A 17,070-nucleotide genomic window follows, 5' to 3' on the forward strand; every position below is an offset into this window, starting at 1 on the left:
CTAAGTGAGGCAAACCAAAGATTTCTTTCATGAAGACAAAAGATCAAGGTTTAATGATAAACCTCTTGTTGATAACAAAAGGTTCACGTGGCTTAATAGCAGGACATCTTTCCCATAGTTACTGATTTACCTAGGAACACTCAGACTCGTCTCAGCCATTAGAGCTAGAAAAACAGTTCATGCAGTAACCCCACCTTCCACATCTGACTAGGGCAGCCCATTTCTTTTGATACAAAAAGGTTATTAAAAGTCTATCTAGCAGACTTGCACCTCTTTAAAACATTTCCTGGGTATTACATTTTTTATCTCCCTGTACTGCATCGTTCACATTTTAACTCTAATTCCTCCTTGCCCCAGTGATATAACATATATATGCATTTCACCACCTACTGAAGCAAGATATCTAGGGAACATGTAGTACCTCTATTACAGAGGTCTTCACAGAGCAGTCAGACAAGTACTCCTGTTCCTGACAGGCTGTATTGATTGTGCTTTGGTCACAAGCATAGACTAGATAACCTTTGAGTCATTTCAAGCCCACATTTGAATTAAGCAGTGGGAAAAACATTCATGTGACCAGGTATTTTATTGATTTTTGAGTCTCTGGGTTTAAATCCTCCATAGACTCAACACAGAAAGCTTTGTCTAAACTGTCCCTTTCTGTTACAGTAAATTCACACCCATCTAAGCCTTAACACAGCAGTTATTAGAGGACACCTGCCTATAGTGTCACCTGTGATCTACCCACCATTTTCACATGCAGAACTCCTTGCTCTGCCCCTACCCCAGGAAGCAGCCAGCCAGCTCTCACCTTGTTCCTGGCCTGTGCAGGTGTGCCAATTGGGAACCCCAGCCGAAGAACCATGCAGGGAGCTTTGGAGATGATCCGCACCACATAAAACGAGGAAGGATTGGGATCCTCAGAGCTAGGGAGGAGGGATTAAGACAGGGCTGAAATAGCATGGATCTAGCTGTTGTGTCGGACCAAGTGGAGGCCTGCTTCACAGAGCCCATGAACCCACAAAACTTGGCAGCAACACATGTTGGTTTTAGCTGCAGAAACCTCCCAGATGGCTTCCCTCTCTGAGCTGTGCCTGGAACACAATGGCAGCAGTTCAGAATAGGCAGGATTTCACATCCATTTGTCTTGCTCTTATCCTCTCCTCTAGACATCTACTTCTGGCCCACCACAACATACTGGTCTAACTGGATCTTTGGCTTGGCCACAAGCCCAATTCCCCACACAGGGCTGCTTCAGAGCCACTCACCCATGGATCAGTTTGACGTAGGAGTAGCCCTCCACCAGCACAAAGCTGCTCCAGTCCCGCAGCAGGGAGGTGAGAGCTGAGTGAGAGATGCGGCACTGGATGGTGCTGTAGCGGCCGTTGTTGCCCGGTGTGTGCAGGTGTTTGGGCACAGGCCTGCAGGATGTGGCAGAAAGTCATTTTAGAACCACAGCTTCTCTTCCCCCAGAGCCCAGAGATTTTACTACATACTTGTTGCTTCACAACAGCCAACACCCAAGCATCTCCCCTGCCTATGCCTGTTAGCAAGGGCCACACTCCCTGAGCGCACAGGTACTTGCATTATTTCTAGCTCCCTGCATGCAATTTATGGCTATTATTCACATAATTCTGCAATTAGGACCAGCCTCAGGAAAACAATGCTTTTGGGAAAGATGTTTTCCAAGAGGAAACAAAACCAGGGGTAGCTTCAACTGGATGGTCCACACCCCCTGCAATCAGGAAACCCAAACCCAAGAGGGACTTGAGAAACAATTTATGCTCCTGAGAACAAGCCCCGTTTTGACAAAGATGACCTCCCAACCCTCAGTCCCTCTCAGATAAATGAGCCATCACTAAGCGTCAGGTACCACTAGCAAGGCCCTTCTCTTGGCCACAGGCACCTGTAAGACAACTGCAACCCTGCAGCTCAGCTGAACTGGACACCCTGCTTTCCCATGCTGGCCCACACTGCTGATCTCTGTCAGATACATACGTGTCATGCTCCAGAAGGAGGACTATACGATGCATGTGCAGCCACCTCTGCCAGAAGTTGGCATCCATGGAAAGGATAGGCTTCCAGTAAGAGGCAAACTGGGAATGGCTGGAGTCAGACCCACTGTGCTGCAGTGACAGCACCTGAGAAAATGACAGGGCAATATGTAGCAAGTGGCTGACCTGTGTGGGCCTGGGAGACTAGCCACATCCCTTGCTTTTGGTATTTGTCTCTCAGCAGAGAAAGTAAGCGCATTCACACTGAAACAGGCAGTACGATGTAAGGAAAAATAAATTAGGTTCCTGAAATGTCAAGTTAATTAAGAATCTAACTACTTAGCATCATGTAAATCAACCATGGAAAAGACGGCATATGTAATGGTGCGCTTTCTGATTAAGAGAGGGATATATGGCTTGTGTCAGCAGAGCAATTTAACACTGAGATAACTCATCTGAAAGTGCTCATGCAAATAGGGTATCAGCAATGGGTGGCATTGGGCAACTCTAACATGCCCAAGTGGCATTGGGCAACTCTAACAAGTATGGTAACACTGTGATTCCACCACCTACAGCAACTCTGCTGACACAGAAATAAAGTGGCGGTCAGCCATAAGATAGGATGCTCCAGATATACTGTGGGATACATAACCATATAGAGTGGAAATTTACCAGACAAACATAAAGAAGGGCTTAAGCAGTAAAAATAGATAGTTCTTTTTAATTACAGATCCCCTAGCTTTGGTATCTGCTAGTCATCTTCTACCAATGCCAAGGACACTGCTGTCAGGGAAAAGATAATATGCTAGCACTTCTGCTCAGTGAGCTTCAATGAGCCTGAATTTTGCTGTGAAAACTACTATCTCATATTTTGTTTCATTTCTGCTGTGCAGATGACAAGTGTCTCTCTTGCACCTTCCACATGAGTGCTCAGAGCAATGAGCCCATTAAACAACTATTCAGCACATCCTATATCTTCACCTGACGGTGCTAAGCTACATCATCAGGGCACAAGACTGCCAGCAGCAACTCCACACATATGAAGTATCCACTGAAAAAGCATAGCAAAAATGAGAGTGTCAGCCTCCCCATCAGTCACACATTGCTACAGAAGACTTCACAGCACACTTAGGAGACTTGCTGTGGGGCTCAGAGGTGTAGCTGCAGCAATAAAAACATAGGGTGATGTCTCAGAGGGGAAGAACTATGAGATGGGATGTTCACAGGCACTGCATTGTATCTGAACTCTGTTACTGAACAGAACGAAGAACAAGAGATGAAGTCTGAGAGCTACAGATGATCCTGACTGCCTGCTAGGACTCCGTATCCCCTGGTGCAAGACAGAACAGGCACGAAGGACAACCTTTCCCACATTAAGTGGGAGAAAGAGGGAACATACCGGAGTGGTGGAGCCTGGGGGGATGTAGAAGAGGGGCACCCCATTCTTGGTACTTTCAGGAATGGTGAAGTGTTCTGGGACTGTGTCAAAAGACTGCAGATGAACCAACATCTGATCTGTCTGGTTGATGCTGAAACAGAAGAGGCAGTTAGCCACCAAAGCCCATGTTCTCCTCTTTACTGCCCCACAGTCACCCAATGCCCGCACACATAGCACTTCCTCTCTACTGGGAGTCCATCTGCATTAATATAGCTTCCTAGGGCAATGCTGGGATTCAATGCCTGATTGCAAAGAGCACATTAAGGGAGTTCAAGTATATATAAGGAGGATGATCAGAGTTGGGAATGAAGTGCTAGAAAAGGAATATGATGAATAGCTGAAACTAACAGTCACCCTGGCCAGGAAGTGGTTATAACCCACAGGGCCTTCAAGCCTTAGAGACATGAGGTGTCGCTCCTAGTGTGACCATGCAGCACAGCTGCAAGGTTGTGCTGTAAGAACATAGCACCTCCATGGGATGGCAGTCAGAGTTAAAGTTTGCATCACAGGACCAGGGCTCGGGGGCAGCAACACCTTCATCATGAAGCAATCTTACAAACTAGGTCACAGGCCATTTTGAGTGTTTTCCTTGGCTAGATGGCAAGCCTGCTGCCAGTCATGCCTCTTACACATTTGGGACCCTGGGTTAGGATGGTCACCTGCATAACCTATGCCCCAGCATGCTAAGGAAGGAATTCCTTCATTACATTGGACAGTGGGAATTGCTGGGAATGGTCCAGCTCACCTCTGCAAGGTGTTCCAGAAGCGTCGGATGACTGTAGTGCGGTACAGACTGGTGATAGGCTTCCTCATGGTGCAACTGATGTCGTGCAGGATGTCGTAGCTTCCCTCCATCGTCACCTCCACCCATGTGCTGCGCTTTGATGGGTCCAGAGGCCAGGGTGTCACAGCTAAGTACTCTATCCTCATGTTATGCTTCCAAAGCAGAACTAATTTCACCTCCAGCTGAGATCCACCTGTGTGGGAACAGAGGAATAAGTTCAAGTGCTTGTTTAGTACACATCTGAGCTTTATCTCTGAGCAGGGACTCGTGAGTACCAAGAGACTGTTTGATCCCTATGAGAGGACAAAGTTATCTAACAACTGTTTGCTCTAGCTGAAGTCATTCTCTCCTCCCCAAAAGAGGAAAGCTTTGCTCACACAGTAGCATTCAGTGAACAGTTCTTCAAATGTACATGTAGTATGTATACTAGAGAAGGCAGCTGAAACTCAGAGGAGGTGCTGACATTTGCAGTGGCCACTTTTCTTCACAGCCTCATCTTTGTTTTTAATAAAACTCTTCCTTTGCACAGATGAGCAGAGCCTTTAAGCTCTTAAGTTTTCTCACCTTCACTCTGCAGAGTTAATTTATCCTGGTGCAGAAACACAGACATTTGAACATGATGGGCCCAAATCACAAGCAACCTGGAAGGTGACGTCCAATTCTTGATTTAAACTCCATGTTCTTCCTGCACAGACGTATTTCATGCAATCTAGAACCTTAAATATCAAAAGGTTCTCACCATGTACTCACCCTCTTCTGTTCCCAAAGCTAGGAATGAATATTTACCTGTTCTTCAAGCTTTTTCTTTAAGCAGGCCATTGCATCTCTAGCAAGATTAATGCAAATGCCTGACAGCAAGCCTCACTGAGCCAGAAGAGCAGAAAACTGTCACACTCCTGCTGACTGTGCATAGGTATCTGTACCACAACAACCCAGGGCAACACATGACTTTCTGTAACAGTGCCACGCTGCTGTTTCAACTGCTCAATCATCTATTCTGATGTCCAGCCTACTCTACAGTTTGCCAGACCTGTAGCATTTGTGAGATAAGTGATTGGATGTGCTGGAAACTGTCCGAACAGGTCATCAGCCTGGATCCTATGTTTCCTGCAGAGTTGCATTTGCTGCTGTCATAGGCACATCATGGCATCCCCTTCACAGGCTGATTACACTCCATTTTAAAGCTATCTTGCTTTTTGCTTCCACAGTCCCTGCTGGGAGGCTCCCTCAGAGCACTCTTCACCATCAATGTTTAGAAAAGCCTCCCAGAGTCCATGCCAAATCCATGCTCAGTTGTTCTTTTGATTAAACCATTTTTATTCTGAGAAGGTTCATTCCCATAACATTGACAGGGAGTGTGCATTAGAGAGGGAAATTCTCCCCCAGTTTCAGCTGTTACTGTGCAGATTAAACCAGCCTTGGTCTTCAGCTTACAACAGAATATCCATTCCCCTAACAGTCCCAGACCTTCCTGCACCTCAAGAACTCATCTTCCCTGAACAAAGATGATCAAAGATGCATACCGTATTTCAGATGTAATTCATCTGAGGGATTACTAGGGTTTTATTTCAGGTCACTAATACTTTCTACAATGGGTGTTTTGCATTACTGGAAATGCATTTCCCAGGGTTGTACCACCTGTTGCTTCCATATAAATATTGTTTATCAAAGAGGCTAAGTAAGAAGGCATAAATTTGTCTCTTTCCATTTCATACTGTCATCTCACTGCTTTAGTACTCATCCTCCACTTCCTGCACAGTATTTGTTTCTCATAACAAAGCCTTTCTATTTCATCAGCAGCAAGCATGATAAGTAAATTCCTACATTTTTTGCCCAGATCATTAATGAAAATATTTCCTACTTCCACCTCTGCTTCCATTAGTCATCCTGGCCTCACTCCTACTATCCAACTCCAACCATCCAACAAGCAACACTAAAAACACTGGCAAAAATATTTACTTAGTTTGAAGTCATACCTAGGTAAATCTTTAGCTTGTTCTTTCTGCAAAACAATCTGTTTCTGGTTCTTGGCTTTATAGCTAATGAAATGGGTTTTTTGCTTTGATTTCTTTCTTAAAGCTCTGGTTTTTAAACCACTTACTTTGTCTTCCAAGCTCCTGACACTGAGAGCAGCCACTCTCACTGCCCAGCTTGTGCTCAGCCACTTTTAGTGCTGGACTGATTCACAGAGGAAGACAAGGTATTGAAAAATGCCCTCTGGGCTTCCCTCAGCACACAGCAACACAAAATGGTCAGTGAGACTTTTTTGTTGTTGTTACAGAGGGCAATCCTCTGACACTGTCCCAGAAAGAAAGAGGAAAACAGCTGAGCACAGCTTCTCTTCCTTCCATACCTTTCAATCCTCCCCTTTTGTGAGCACTTCTGCATTCCTAACTAACCATAGTAGCTTTCTAAATGCTCAAATAGCTAAAATCAAACAGTGAGGGTAACCAGAACACTTATAAATATCACAGACAACCTCTCCAGGCAACCCTGAGCACAAAGCTAGCTATTTATTTTGCCTTTGGCAAAATAAGCAGAAAAGTGACAGTGTCAAAGTCCACAACTGCACCCTTTCCTCTTGCTTCACAGCCAGCTGGCTCCTTAAAACCATTTAGCTTGCAAGTTTTGGCAAAAGCTTTTGGCAATCCAGGTTAATTAGCTGTTCTTTGTTATACACTTCTCTACAGAATGGCCCAGAGAGCCCTGATTAGCCCAACATGCTTTTCCTTAGCAAGAGGCAGTGCTGAATGTCTAAATGTCTTCATCTTTTTTAAGTTCCACTTTCAGATGTTAGTTCAACAATTTTCTGCTCACAGCCAGCAACTTCCCAGAGCATTCAGCCTTTGCAATATGTAAGTAACATTATCTGCCACTATTCTGAAGGCTGGCACAGAAATACACACTGTATTTTTGATAGCTCAAACATCTCATGTTTTAAATTCCTTCTAAAAAAACTTCATCAAAATACACAGAAAATATTTCTGGCTCGTGGAGCCCCTGAGCTGCAAAGAGCTGGAGAGAGCTCAAAGAGCATGAAAAGAGGAAATGAGGAAGGAGATATGATGTACCTTTACCCTGTTCTTAACTCTTTCCCAGGAACCTGCTCATACCTCTTCACCACAGAAGATAACACTGATTCAGTGCAGCTGCTCTTCTGCTCTCTGCTTTTGTGAAAACAGAAGACCGATCCATTTAGCATTCCAAGGGCTAAAAGGAAGATACCTACAGGAAAGTTCAGGGAGCATGAAGAACATGTGGTGATATTTCTGATATATTCCTCCTGAGTCCAGAAATTTGGTATTTTATGATATCCTGAGCCAAAGGCTGTAGCTACACCTTTGTGCAAAAAACTGTAACATGAACTTGACTGATTATTTTCTGAAGTATCCACACCTACAACATCTTCCAGCATTTCTATATAGAACTTCAGAGTCACCAAGAGAACTTCACCACTGCTGCCAGATTAAAGAAAGGCTCTTTCTCCAGCGTTGTTCAAGCTGTAACTGAACTGGTGCATAGAAGGTTTAGAGACCACACTGAGCCCAGCTGGGACAGGAACTGACTTGTCAGACTGTTTCATAGACATTCCTAGTCAAGGTGAGTGCAATGGACCTAGTCTGCCTGGATTTAAGGAAATATCTCATGCCACACCTATAGGAGATTAGTGAAAGCAATCTGCAGACATTACTAGAAGAGCTGTTTCAATAGGAAACCTTAGCAGACTTTTAACAGAAAACTCCTTAAACAAGAAATCAGGGATATTCCTGGAAAACCATCTTCAGAAACCATCCCACCTAATACAATTGTTATCAACCTTCCCCAAAAAGTTGGTTTAGATTCATTCAGTTTGTAAGAAGCATCAAGCCAAAAAAACTGCAGTTCTCAGTCATGACACAGAATAGTGAGATGAACTGAGCAAGGTGAACTTAAGAGTACTGTTACGTGAAGAACAGCACATTTAGGGACTACTAAACAAAGAAAGCCTAATAAAACACCCCTAAGGACTCATCAGCTGGAAGCAAAGGTGTGTGAAAGACGCAGGGATTTCTGTACTAACAATGCAATGCAATCATGGAGAAAGCTCATACGACTCTGGTCTATCAGATATCTTTTTTTTACTTCAGAAGCAGGGAAGTATTAGCCTTACTGAACAAGGCATTGACAAAACCACATTTACAACACCCTTATAACTGTTTAAAGAAATACAAGACCAAACTGTAAAAAGTGAACAAATGAAGGGGGGTGGGAGGGAAGTGCTTTTAAGATGAATAAACAGAACAGAAAGCCTGCCTTTACAAAAGGAGGTTGAAATATTGGCTTGCTTAACCTGCCAAAAGGGAGGTTACAAGGAGAAAGGCATTGCTCTTAAATAAGCTTGTGCAATGCCTGAGAAGGAGGATAAACTTAATTAAGGATAATAAAGGACCAATTTAGTTTCAGTGAGTTTAGAAAGGAAGTGAGGGAAATAGTGAAGCTCTGGGACAATCTTCAAAGCAGAGCAGTGGCATAAGATATTTACATGGTTGCAAGACAAACCACAGTAAATTCATAGAAAACATCATATGGCAAGTTTGGAATGATTTTGGAGTTATATCACAGACTTTGATTTTCTGATATAAAAAATATTCTGTGCACTAATAACCCAAAATGAATAACAAAGACCCTAGATCACCGTGTGTTGTAAATGTTTACAGGCTGTGTTTTAAGAATCCCACCCTCAAGGCTTTCTACCAGTCAAAAATAATTTCTTCTCTTGCTTGCAATTCATAACTTGCATTTGGAGTATTTTTCATGTCCCGTTCAGTTAGAGCACTTCCACTAGTCACAGCTGGAGACAGAAAGTTAGGCAAGCTTTACTGGCACTCCCTGGGATACTCAAAACCCTAGTCAGCAGCTAGTTCTCACGATCCAGGTGCCAAAATCTCTAGTGAGTCAGATGAGAGAACAGGACCACTGGATGGTTTAATGTTCTTCTAGTACTGGTCATGGTCCTGACTGATCTGGCATTTTCACCTAACAGTACCCTTCTTTCCCTCAATTTCTCCCTTTGGAAGACTCCAGTTTGGAGGCATTAAATCTGCTGTACTAAAGGGCTCAACTTTGTGTATTTTGGAGTGCTTCCAGCAAAGGACTAGAAAGGGATGCAGAAAAGGAGAAATGCAGAGGAAATCCCAGAAAACTGCAAACCCATCAGCTCTGCCACTAGTTTCCCTGCAATTGTGGAGACTCATTTCAAAGATACAGAGAGTCACAATCTGTCCAACCCCTGGCACGTAAAGACACAGAGGGTAAGTCTGAGAAGAGCACCCCAATAATGAACAATCCTGCATCAGGCAATTACTCACAAACACAAACTTAAGAGTTTAGAGAAAAGGTCTCCTTCCTCCCCAGTACCAGTCATTCTGCTGAGATGGCAGAACCTTCACTTTAAACAGTTGCTAACAGAGCCCTGTCCAAGTCCCCAACGCAGCACAGTCACCTTTCGTGATGTTGACCTCACGGATGCTGTAGCCCTCGCGGAGCCGAACTGAGACAATGCTCACAAGGTCAGCGTGCACCTCTTTCTCTGTGTGCTTCTTCCTCCTCATCGCCAGAGCAGGGTTGCTGCTTGCAGACACCAGGTGCTCATTGAACAGTCTGTGCTGGGACACTGCAAACAGCAGAGATGGGGTTTGTGAGGGAGCAGCTCCCCTGCTCCTCATCCTACAGCAACAGCCCTCTCAAATTGCTTCCCAAAAGCTGCCAGGAACACTCGCTGGCCTGAAGAACAGTACATCCTTCACACACCACTTACACCCACTTCTGATTCTGCAGTGCAGCAAACAGGCCCACTAGTGTGCCCAAGAGGCTCAGAAAAGGGGCAGAGTGGGGTGCCAGGCCCTGCTTCCTCTGGGACAGTCTTTGTGACAAGCTATGCATTGAAGTTACACATTTAGCAGAAACAGGCAGAAACTGCACTGCTGTTCCAACAGTCACACAGCAAGCTTTTGGATTTTACCCTTTTTCCTGGAATACTCTGAATTCCCAGGTGCTTTCTAAAAAGGTATCTGGAAGTGGAAGCCTTGAGTTTAAACCACTAACACCTGATCCTTTTAAGATTCAACACTTCCAAGTCCCAGGACAGGTCTCTCCAAACTTGTTACTGTCTGCAGCTTCTGCTGCCAAGTTACAGAAAGCATAGAAGGCACCAGCATATCATCAGGGCATGAAAGGGTGTTTCCACTGGTAACTAATCTCTCCTGGCATAGTCTCAGTCATTAACAGCCACAAAATAAGAATAACCAAGAGAGGCATTTGGGACAGTTCTCAGGGATCTAGTTTTTCAATCTAAACTGCCATCTGCAAGCCTGATTAGGACAAGCTCTCCAGCACATCCCCATCTGTGAGCTACCCAGTGTGCAGGAAAAGTTGGACGAAAGCTTCTTATCCCCTCCAAGTTTCAACACAGCCTAAGTGCTGAGTGAAGACCACAAATAGGGGAATGGTGAAAGATGGGACATCAGTTTTCCCTGATCCACCCAACTCCTGGAACTAATGACATGCCCCAGTAGTGCTCAGAGCCTACGGGAGGCATGATTCAGAGGGGACAAAGGAAGAGTATCAGCATAACCAAGCCTGGGAATGTCACCCCAAAGAGAGGTGCTGCAACACATCCATTTGCTGAAAGGAGGGCATTCACATTCCTTACCACAGTAGTATTCTGGATTCAGGGACTCCCCAGTACGCAGAAAAGAGTACAGCAGAAATGCCTTGTGATACACGTTCAGATCCAGGCTTAGGGGATCCAGCTCAGGGCATGTGGAGAGGTAAGCACCAAAAGTGGCCATGGCAATAAATTTCATCAGTTCCACATTGGGAACATGGCCAAAGCTGCAGTCATACGAGTAGACACCTCCCACCTACAAGATGGATAAAGAAGATACCTGAGAGAGTACAGTAGGGCTAAGGACAAGGCAGAGGACTGGCAAAGGCCTCAGACAGGCAGAGAAGTCCTCTCTTAGCCTCTGGAGGTGAATGCCACCAACAACAACCTCCCTTCCCCATTCTGGATGGCAGCAGCATCCCCTTCTGCTAACAGTAGACATACCTGTACAAAGGAGCAGGCCACTGTGCCACTGCGGAGCTGGTTGAGTAAAGTCTCGCACACAGCCACATCAGGGACACTGGTCACACCATCCGTAATTATTATTATACCTGCAAACAAGGCAGTATCTTAGTGCATCTTCCATCTCAAACAGCTACCACTCTCCCAGTGTATCCACCAGAGAGAAAATTGAGGCAGGGCAGAAGCAGAAAGGAAAATCCCAAGCTTGGTTTAAAGCTTCCAAGGTGGTCTGGAGCTGGCAAACTTCCCATCTAGGACAGCAAAGCACTAAGGCAGGACACAGCTCTGCACACCCTGGGCTGTCTTAAGCAGCAGTCACAGCCATGCTTCCTCACAAACTCCCTAACACTGACACAAGGCATGTGGCTCAGTTTTGTTCTCCCCATTCCCATCTGCCCAATTCGCCCACAGAGCACAGAGCAAAAGCTGTTGTTGAAATTTCATCCCTAACAGAAGGGTCCTTGCACCAGCCCTTATAAAATTAATCTCAGCCTAGCCAGGAGAAATACAATCCTTTGCAAACAGCTGGGCAAACTTTAACCCAGAGGACGAGGCTAACCTGCGCTGGAGTTGGAGGGGAGCAGCTGCAGTGCCAGAATCCCCTGCCGCACCATGCTGACCAGGCCAACATCAGCAGTAACAACAGACACGCTGGGCTTCCTCCCGGATGATTCCTGCACATCACCAGGGCTCTCTTGGCTCAGGGGAGACAAATCCATCTGGAAAAGTAAAAAAGAAAACCCACAAGGCCCCATGGGGCAGACTTCAGCCTAGCTTTAGTTCTCACTCTCCCAAACAGTCTTTGGTCTAGCAGTTCCATGGTACCACAGTCCTGGAGCACTTCAGCAGACTTCATTTCTAGCTTTAGTTTTCATGTGATCTCAAAGTCCTGGTCACTTGGGCCCCAGACAAAACTGCCTGGGGGGTGGAAGAATGGGACAACATGCTCAGAGCTTTGTTATAAGTTGATTTCTGACACAAGGAGACAGATGAGACACTTTGGGGTCACTAAAGCTCCTCTGCCGAACAAAGCAGTTCCCACTTAAAGAGAAGGCGACCACCTCTTTCTTAACTTGTCATTTAGTAGAAGCTGCAGCTATTCAGCATCTACTCAAATAAAGCTCAGAAAAGCTGGAGAGGCAAAGACCCATCTCTCTTACAAAGCCCTGCAGCAGAGGGTGTAAGGAGCCTTGTAAAGACAAAGCCCAGTGCCTATACATTTAACTCTGTTCAAACAGTACTCATTATGCAGTGCTGATATAAGCAAATCCAAGTAGGCTTCTCCTGCATCTCCTGTGAAAAATATCCCCCAGGCAAAGCCTAAAATTTGTATAATTACACTTTGAGGAACCTACTGCATTTATAGTCCCCTCGTCTGGAGAGGCTCTGGCAGTTCAGCCCTGTAATAAACTATTGCTTCATTTTTACTGCTAATACAGAAAATGAGTGAAACCCTCCCCTGCAAAGCTACAGATGACTGGGAGCTGGGAAACGAAAATTAGAACTAACTAAACTTTTGTTATTGCACTAATGGGAGCAGTCTATGGCTGTGAGCAAAAAACCTGAGTGTCCATCACTTTAATTTGCCAGATGCCTTACATTCAGACACTTGCTAACAATCATGCAGCTAATGCAACTTCAAAAGTAAAAAAAGTTTCAGTCCCTGCCCTTCCCCTGCGGCCTCCCACCTCCACCCCACAGCCTGTGGCAGGACTCACCAGTCCCTCTAGCCTGCAAGCGTGTCTCCTTCCTCCATTTGCATGGAAAAAGGTATGGGGTAGTTTACAGTAAGAGAAATATTGCATCAAGCAGGAATGCATACAAAGCACTGCAAAACCACCAGTTGGACACACTGGTAAAGGTATTTACTTCCTGCAATCTTCCTTCTGTTCTAGGACTGACAGTCTTAGCAGTCAAAGATACAAATTTCAGCTAGAATATATGATTTGAAGCACTTCAAATACCCAGCTGCAATAGATCACCCGTAGCCTCTTGCTCATCCAATCTTGATACTTTTTTTTTTCTTCTTGCCCAAGCTCTATCAACTAATACTAAATAAGGACTAAACAACCTTTGCCAGTCAAATAATGGTTTTGCCTGCAAGAAAGGTGCCCATAGATACAATTGTGACTGCGACATGCATATGTCAGTATCACAATGTAACCTTCGTGTGCTTCATTTCCAAGATCAGAAGAGATCTCAATGAGAAATCCATTCTAAATCACTACAGAGTCTCACTTCTAATTTCATCCTAAGCTGTGTTTTATAGTTCTTTCATTAACTTACTGATACCTATGCCCATGGCTACTAAACAGCATCTGCCAGAGATTTCAAGGAGTATCAGAAACTGCACTGGCTGTTTATTCAGTTTCATGGTCAAGTATTTTCATTCAAGAAATGTAACAAGGGCCAAGGGCATATTCACAGCTGTTTATAGATTAATTATATGGGTGTAATCACCTAACCCACCATCTTCTTTATAGAGAAGTCACTTCCTACAGCTCATCCCATCATGTATAAGAAGTCTGGCTTCTTCACTGCAAAAGAACCTTGGGGAAGGTAACCATTCTCATCACTCCTTCTGAACACATACTGGTTCTGCTCTCCTCAGTGTTTATGTCTGATTACTAGATCCCACAAAGTTATATTACAATCTCATTAGCCATTCCTTCTCCAGACCTACATCACTGTTCCTCTTGTCACTCCACCCCAAAGGGGCAAATCTCCAGGGAGCCGAGAGACCCCAACCACCTCTGCCCTCCTTACCTGAGGTTTGGGTTCATACTGTTGCTGCAGCATCTCTGCCACTTTGTTCTCAAAAGCACATAGCTGTGTGTAAACCTGGTGCAGAAAGGCCTCTCGCTTCGTCTCATCCAGCTGACAGCCCTGGAACAGTACCTGCCCAAAGAGTACGCACGTCAGTCATCAAGTTAAGGTTTTACAGTACCAGACCCCAAAACGGTACACACGAACAGAGTTCTACATGGTGTCAGACATGTCCCTAACAAAGCACAGGTACAGCAGAGGCCTGTTCTCACTATTTGTGCTCAGGACCAACTGCCTTGCGAGCAGCAATGTCTGCAGTGCACTCCACAGCAGATGCTCACATCACTCTTTAGAAAATCTCCTTCTTGGGCAAGAAATTTCTTCATTTTCCTTCTTCCAGAAAAAGCAGTTGTCAGGAGAAAGCAATAGGATCCTTTACAGAAGCCATTAACTCTGGTCTGATGTTTCTAAGGAAGGTCTGTTTGTTCTAATTTGTTCTAACTCACCCACAGACTGATCTCTTTACCTTCCTATAAATGGTTGGATAAAAGAACAACAAATTGAAATAAAGAAAATAAAAAATAGACATCACAAGAGAGGCTGAGTGACATGCCAGAGTGACCCTGCCACCACAGAAACTCCCCAAGTGGACAGGCAAGACACTTACATTTACAAACACCATCATTGCACAGACACTCTCCATTCATCACCAAGAGGCAAAGGAGATACAATGTGTAGACAAAGAACTCAACAGCCAGGTGGGATGCTGCGTGTTATCCACATCCCTGCAACCTCAGATGGGCAAGACCTCACAGTGACATAGAAAAAGTAAATGATTACAATGTAGACAGGCTTTCCTGGACGAGTGATACACATATATCCCTCCATAAAAGGAACATAGCTTATCCAGCTGTACCCAGAGGCTACAGTTCCTGGCCTCATACAGGCCTTTAAAGAGTTCCAAAGAAGAAACATAGCAACTTTAGAGTGCTCAATTTAGTGTAAATACAGAAGATACTGAGGCAAAGAATGATGGTGTCTGCAGAATAGATGGGCAAGATGACATAAAAAATGTCATTGTCAGACAGAGAAATTCCTGCTGTTTACTTTGGTAGGACCCAAGAACAGACCAAAGTGAGGGCTTCACTCTTCAAACACCATACAGACAAGTAAGGGCTGCAGCCTGCCAGAAAGCAGAGTGAAGGAAGGAACAGGCATAGACTAACAGGCTCCTCCTGTCACCACCCACTTTCCCTGGTATTAGCTAAAGGATGCAGTCACCATCAGAATCACCATCAGAAATGTGAAAACACTGTAAATTGGAAGGGATTGAGGATATATTTAAAAAAAACACACTGCCACCATAAACCAGACTTCAATTTATTAAACAGACCTCCCCTGGCTCAAGCAAATCTAGTTGATAATCTCAACACTGGGGCTGGCTACTCCCTCCAGCAAGAAGAAACGGGTTCATACCAGTGCAAAAAGGCAACAAAGTTTGTAGGAAGAGGCAGTATCTTTGAATAAACCACTGCTACACAGTTGGAGCAGGCAGACAAGCTTTTGGGCACATCAGCTCTTCTTGAATGCTTCAAGATAATTGTAACAGGCTAAAAAAAGAAATGCCCCCTGTAGCCCAACTCTGAGATCATGCCTGTAGGTACTGTTCTCTGCTGAGCCCCACTCCCCCAGGAGAAACCTCTGCTTCCTGCCCAGAAAGGAGAAGTTGCTCACATACACCTCCTCACCACACCAGGCTGCACGTTGTAATGACACAAGTCTGCAGCATCACAGATAGCAGCTACCCCGTGCCCTGGCTTTCCTCTGTGCTCACAGGAAGCCATCCAGCGAGCTGTTCATGCACTGAGCCACTCCAAGGGCTGAACTTTACCTGATGGGACTGCAGGCCGATGATGGATGAATACGCCTGGATGGTGACAAAGATCTCCGGCTGGTAGATGATGTCTGACCCAGGGATACGAAAGGGTCTTAACAATCCCACCAAGCATCGGGAAAGGGCATGAAACACTTCATCAAAGATTATCTCCCCTGTTGAGTCATCCTACAGAAATGGAGAAAGGGAACAGCTTTTTCACCTTCTAGGACTTCGAGTCTCATGGCTGGTGGCCCCACCATGCAGAGCCAACAGCAAATGTCCTTCTCCAATAGCAACTGGATTAAAGTGACAAATCCCTGTAAACAAAAGTCACATGTTGAACATCCCGCAGAGAAGCAGGATCTGCCCTTACCTCCTAGCTAGGAGCACAGGGAGCACTTTTCCCCTGGGAAAAGCAAGACTTATGCAAATTTAACACTAACACAGAGGAATAAACCTCATCAAACAGAAATGGGACTGGCCTTTCAACACACCTAACACCCCAAAGGAGGTGGTTTCTGCACTTACCACAATCCCTGTGGAAGGGCTCAGATCAAGTTCAATCACAAATCGGTACTGACGGGCCAGGAAGGTGACCCGTGTAGAGGGCACCAGGAGATAGGGCCTTGGCTGGACAGGCTCATCAGGCTGCCACCCGTTAGGCAGAATGCTGAGAACGTCAAGCTCATTTTCTGACTTCACCTACAAGAACAAATAATCAGTACGTGACAGAATGTCAAGCCAAAGGAAAAATTAGGAAAAGGAACTGGGTAAAAGCCTTCTGCAGGGCCCAGCCGCTCAGGAGCAGCACAGAGCCACCTCACCACATCAGACCATGGTGACACCTCCAGCCCCAGACACCAACTCACCAGCTCCGGCTCGGGCACAGCCCAGATGACCTGGTGGAGCCGGCTGAGGACCCAGGCGAGACGCACGTTGCGGGAGATGCGATAGTCTTTCTTCATCAGGAGGAAAACATGCCCTGCCTCCTCCACCTGCAGCACGACCACAGCAGCCCAGGTCACGCCACATCTCGGCGGGCACCCCAGGAGGACACGCAGAAGGGGACCCCAGTACGAATCCCGCTCATGCCACTCACCCCCA

The 17,070-nt window shown here is 45.4% G+C and overlaps 1 protein-coding gene across 16 annotated transcripts in view; it reads right to left on the minus strand.

The window, feature by feature from the left end:
- The window catches only part of SZT2 (SZT2 subunit of KICSTOR complex), a 58,749-nt gene that overhangs the window by 41,395 nt on the left and 284 nt on the right, over positions 1-17,070 (minus strand). For 12 of the 16 annotated variants that reach the window (XR_009724169.1, XM_061345083.1, XM_061345082.1 and 9 more), the window contains exons 2-14: positions 16,836-16,961; positions 16,495-16,668; positions 15,982-16,152; positions 14,091-14,222; positions 11,884-12,043; positions 11,307-11,413; positions 10,908-11,118; positions 9,699-9,869; positions 4,178-4,409; positions 3,394-3,523; positions 1,999-2,141; positions 1,269-1,421; positions 812-926 (exon numbers count right to left, since the gene is read on the minus strand). Coding sequence is in view for 15 of the 16 variants with exons in the window: in XM_061345083.1 (XP_061201067.1) it covers positions 812-926; positions 1,269-1,421; positions 1,999-2,141; positions 3,394-3,523; positions 4,178-4,409; positions 9,699-9,869; positions 10,908-11,118; positions 11,307-11,413; positions 11,884-12,043; positions 14,091-14,222; positions 15,982-16,152; positions 16,495-16,668; positions 16,836-16,961 (2,025 nt within the window). In the remaining variant the exon portion in view is untranslated. Of the gene's footprint in view, positions 1-811; positions 927-1,268; positions 1,422-1,998; positions 2,142-3,393; positions 3,524-4,177; positions 4,410-7,287; positions 7,449-9,698; positions 9,870-10,907; positions 11,119-11,306; positions 11,414-11,883; positions 12,044-14,090; positions 14,223-15,981; positions 16,153-16,494; positions 16,669-16,835; positions 16,962-17,070 lie in introns of those variants that run through there. The other 4 variants (XM_061345076.1, XM_061345077.1, XM_061345078.1 and 1 more) reach the window with 4 other exon arrangements.

Source organism: Neopsephotus bourkii, unplaced genomic scaffold (assembly GCF_033783945.1).
Source record: "Neopsephotus bourkii isolate Nb327-2 ecotype Australia unplaced genomic scaffold, CSIRO-AGI_Nbou_v1 NB_234, whole genome shotgun sequence".
Taxonomy (NCBI): Eukaryota; Metazoa; Chordata; class Aves; order Psittaciformes; family Psittacidae; genus Neopsephotus; species Neopsephotus bourkii.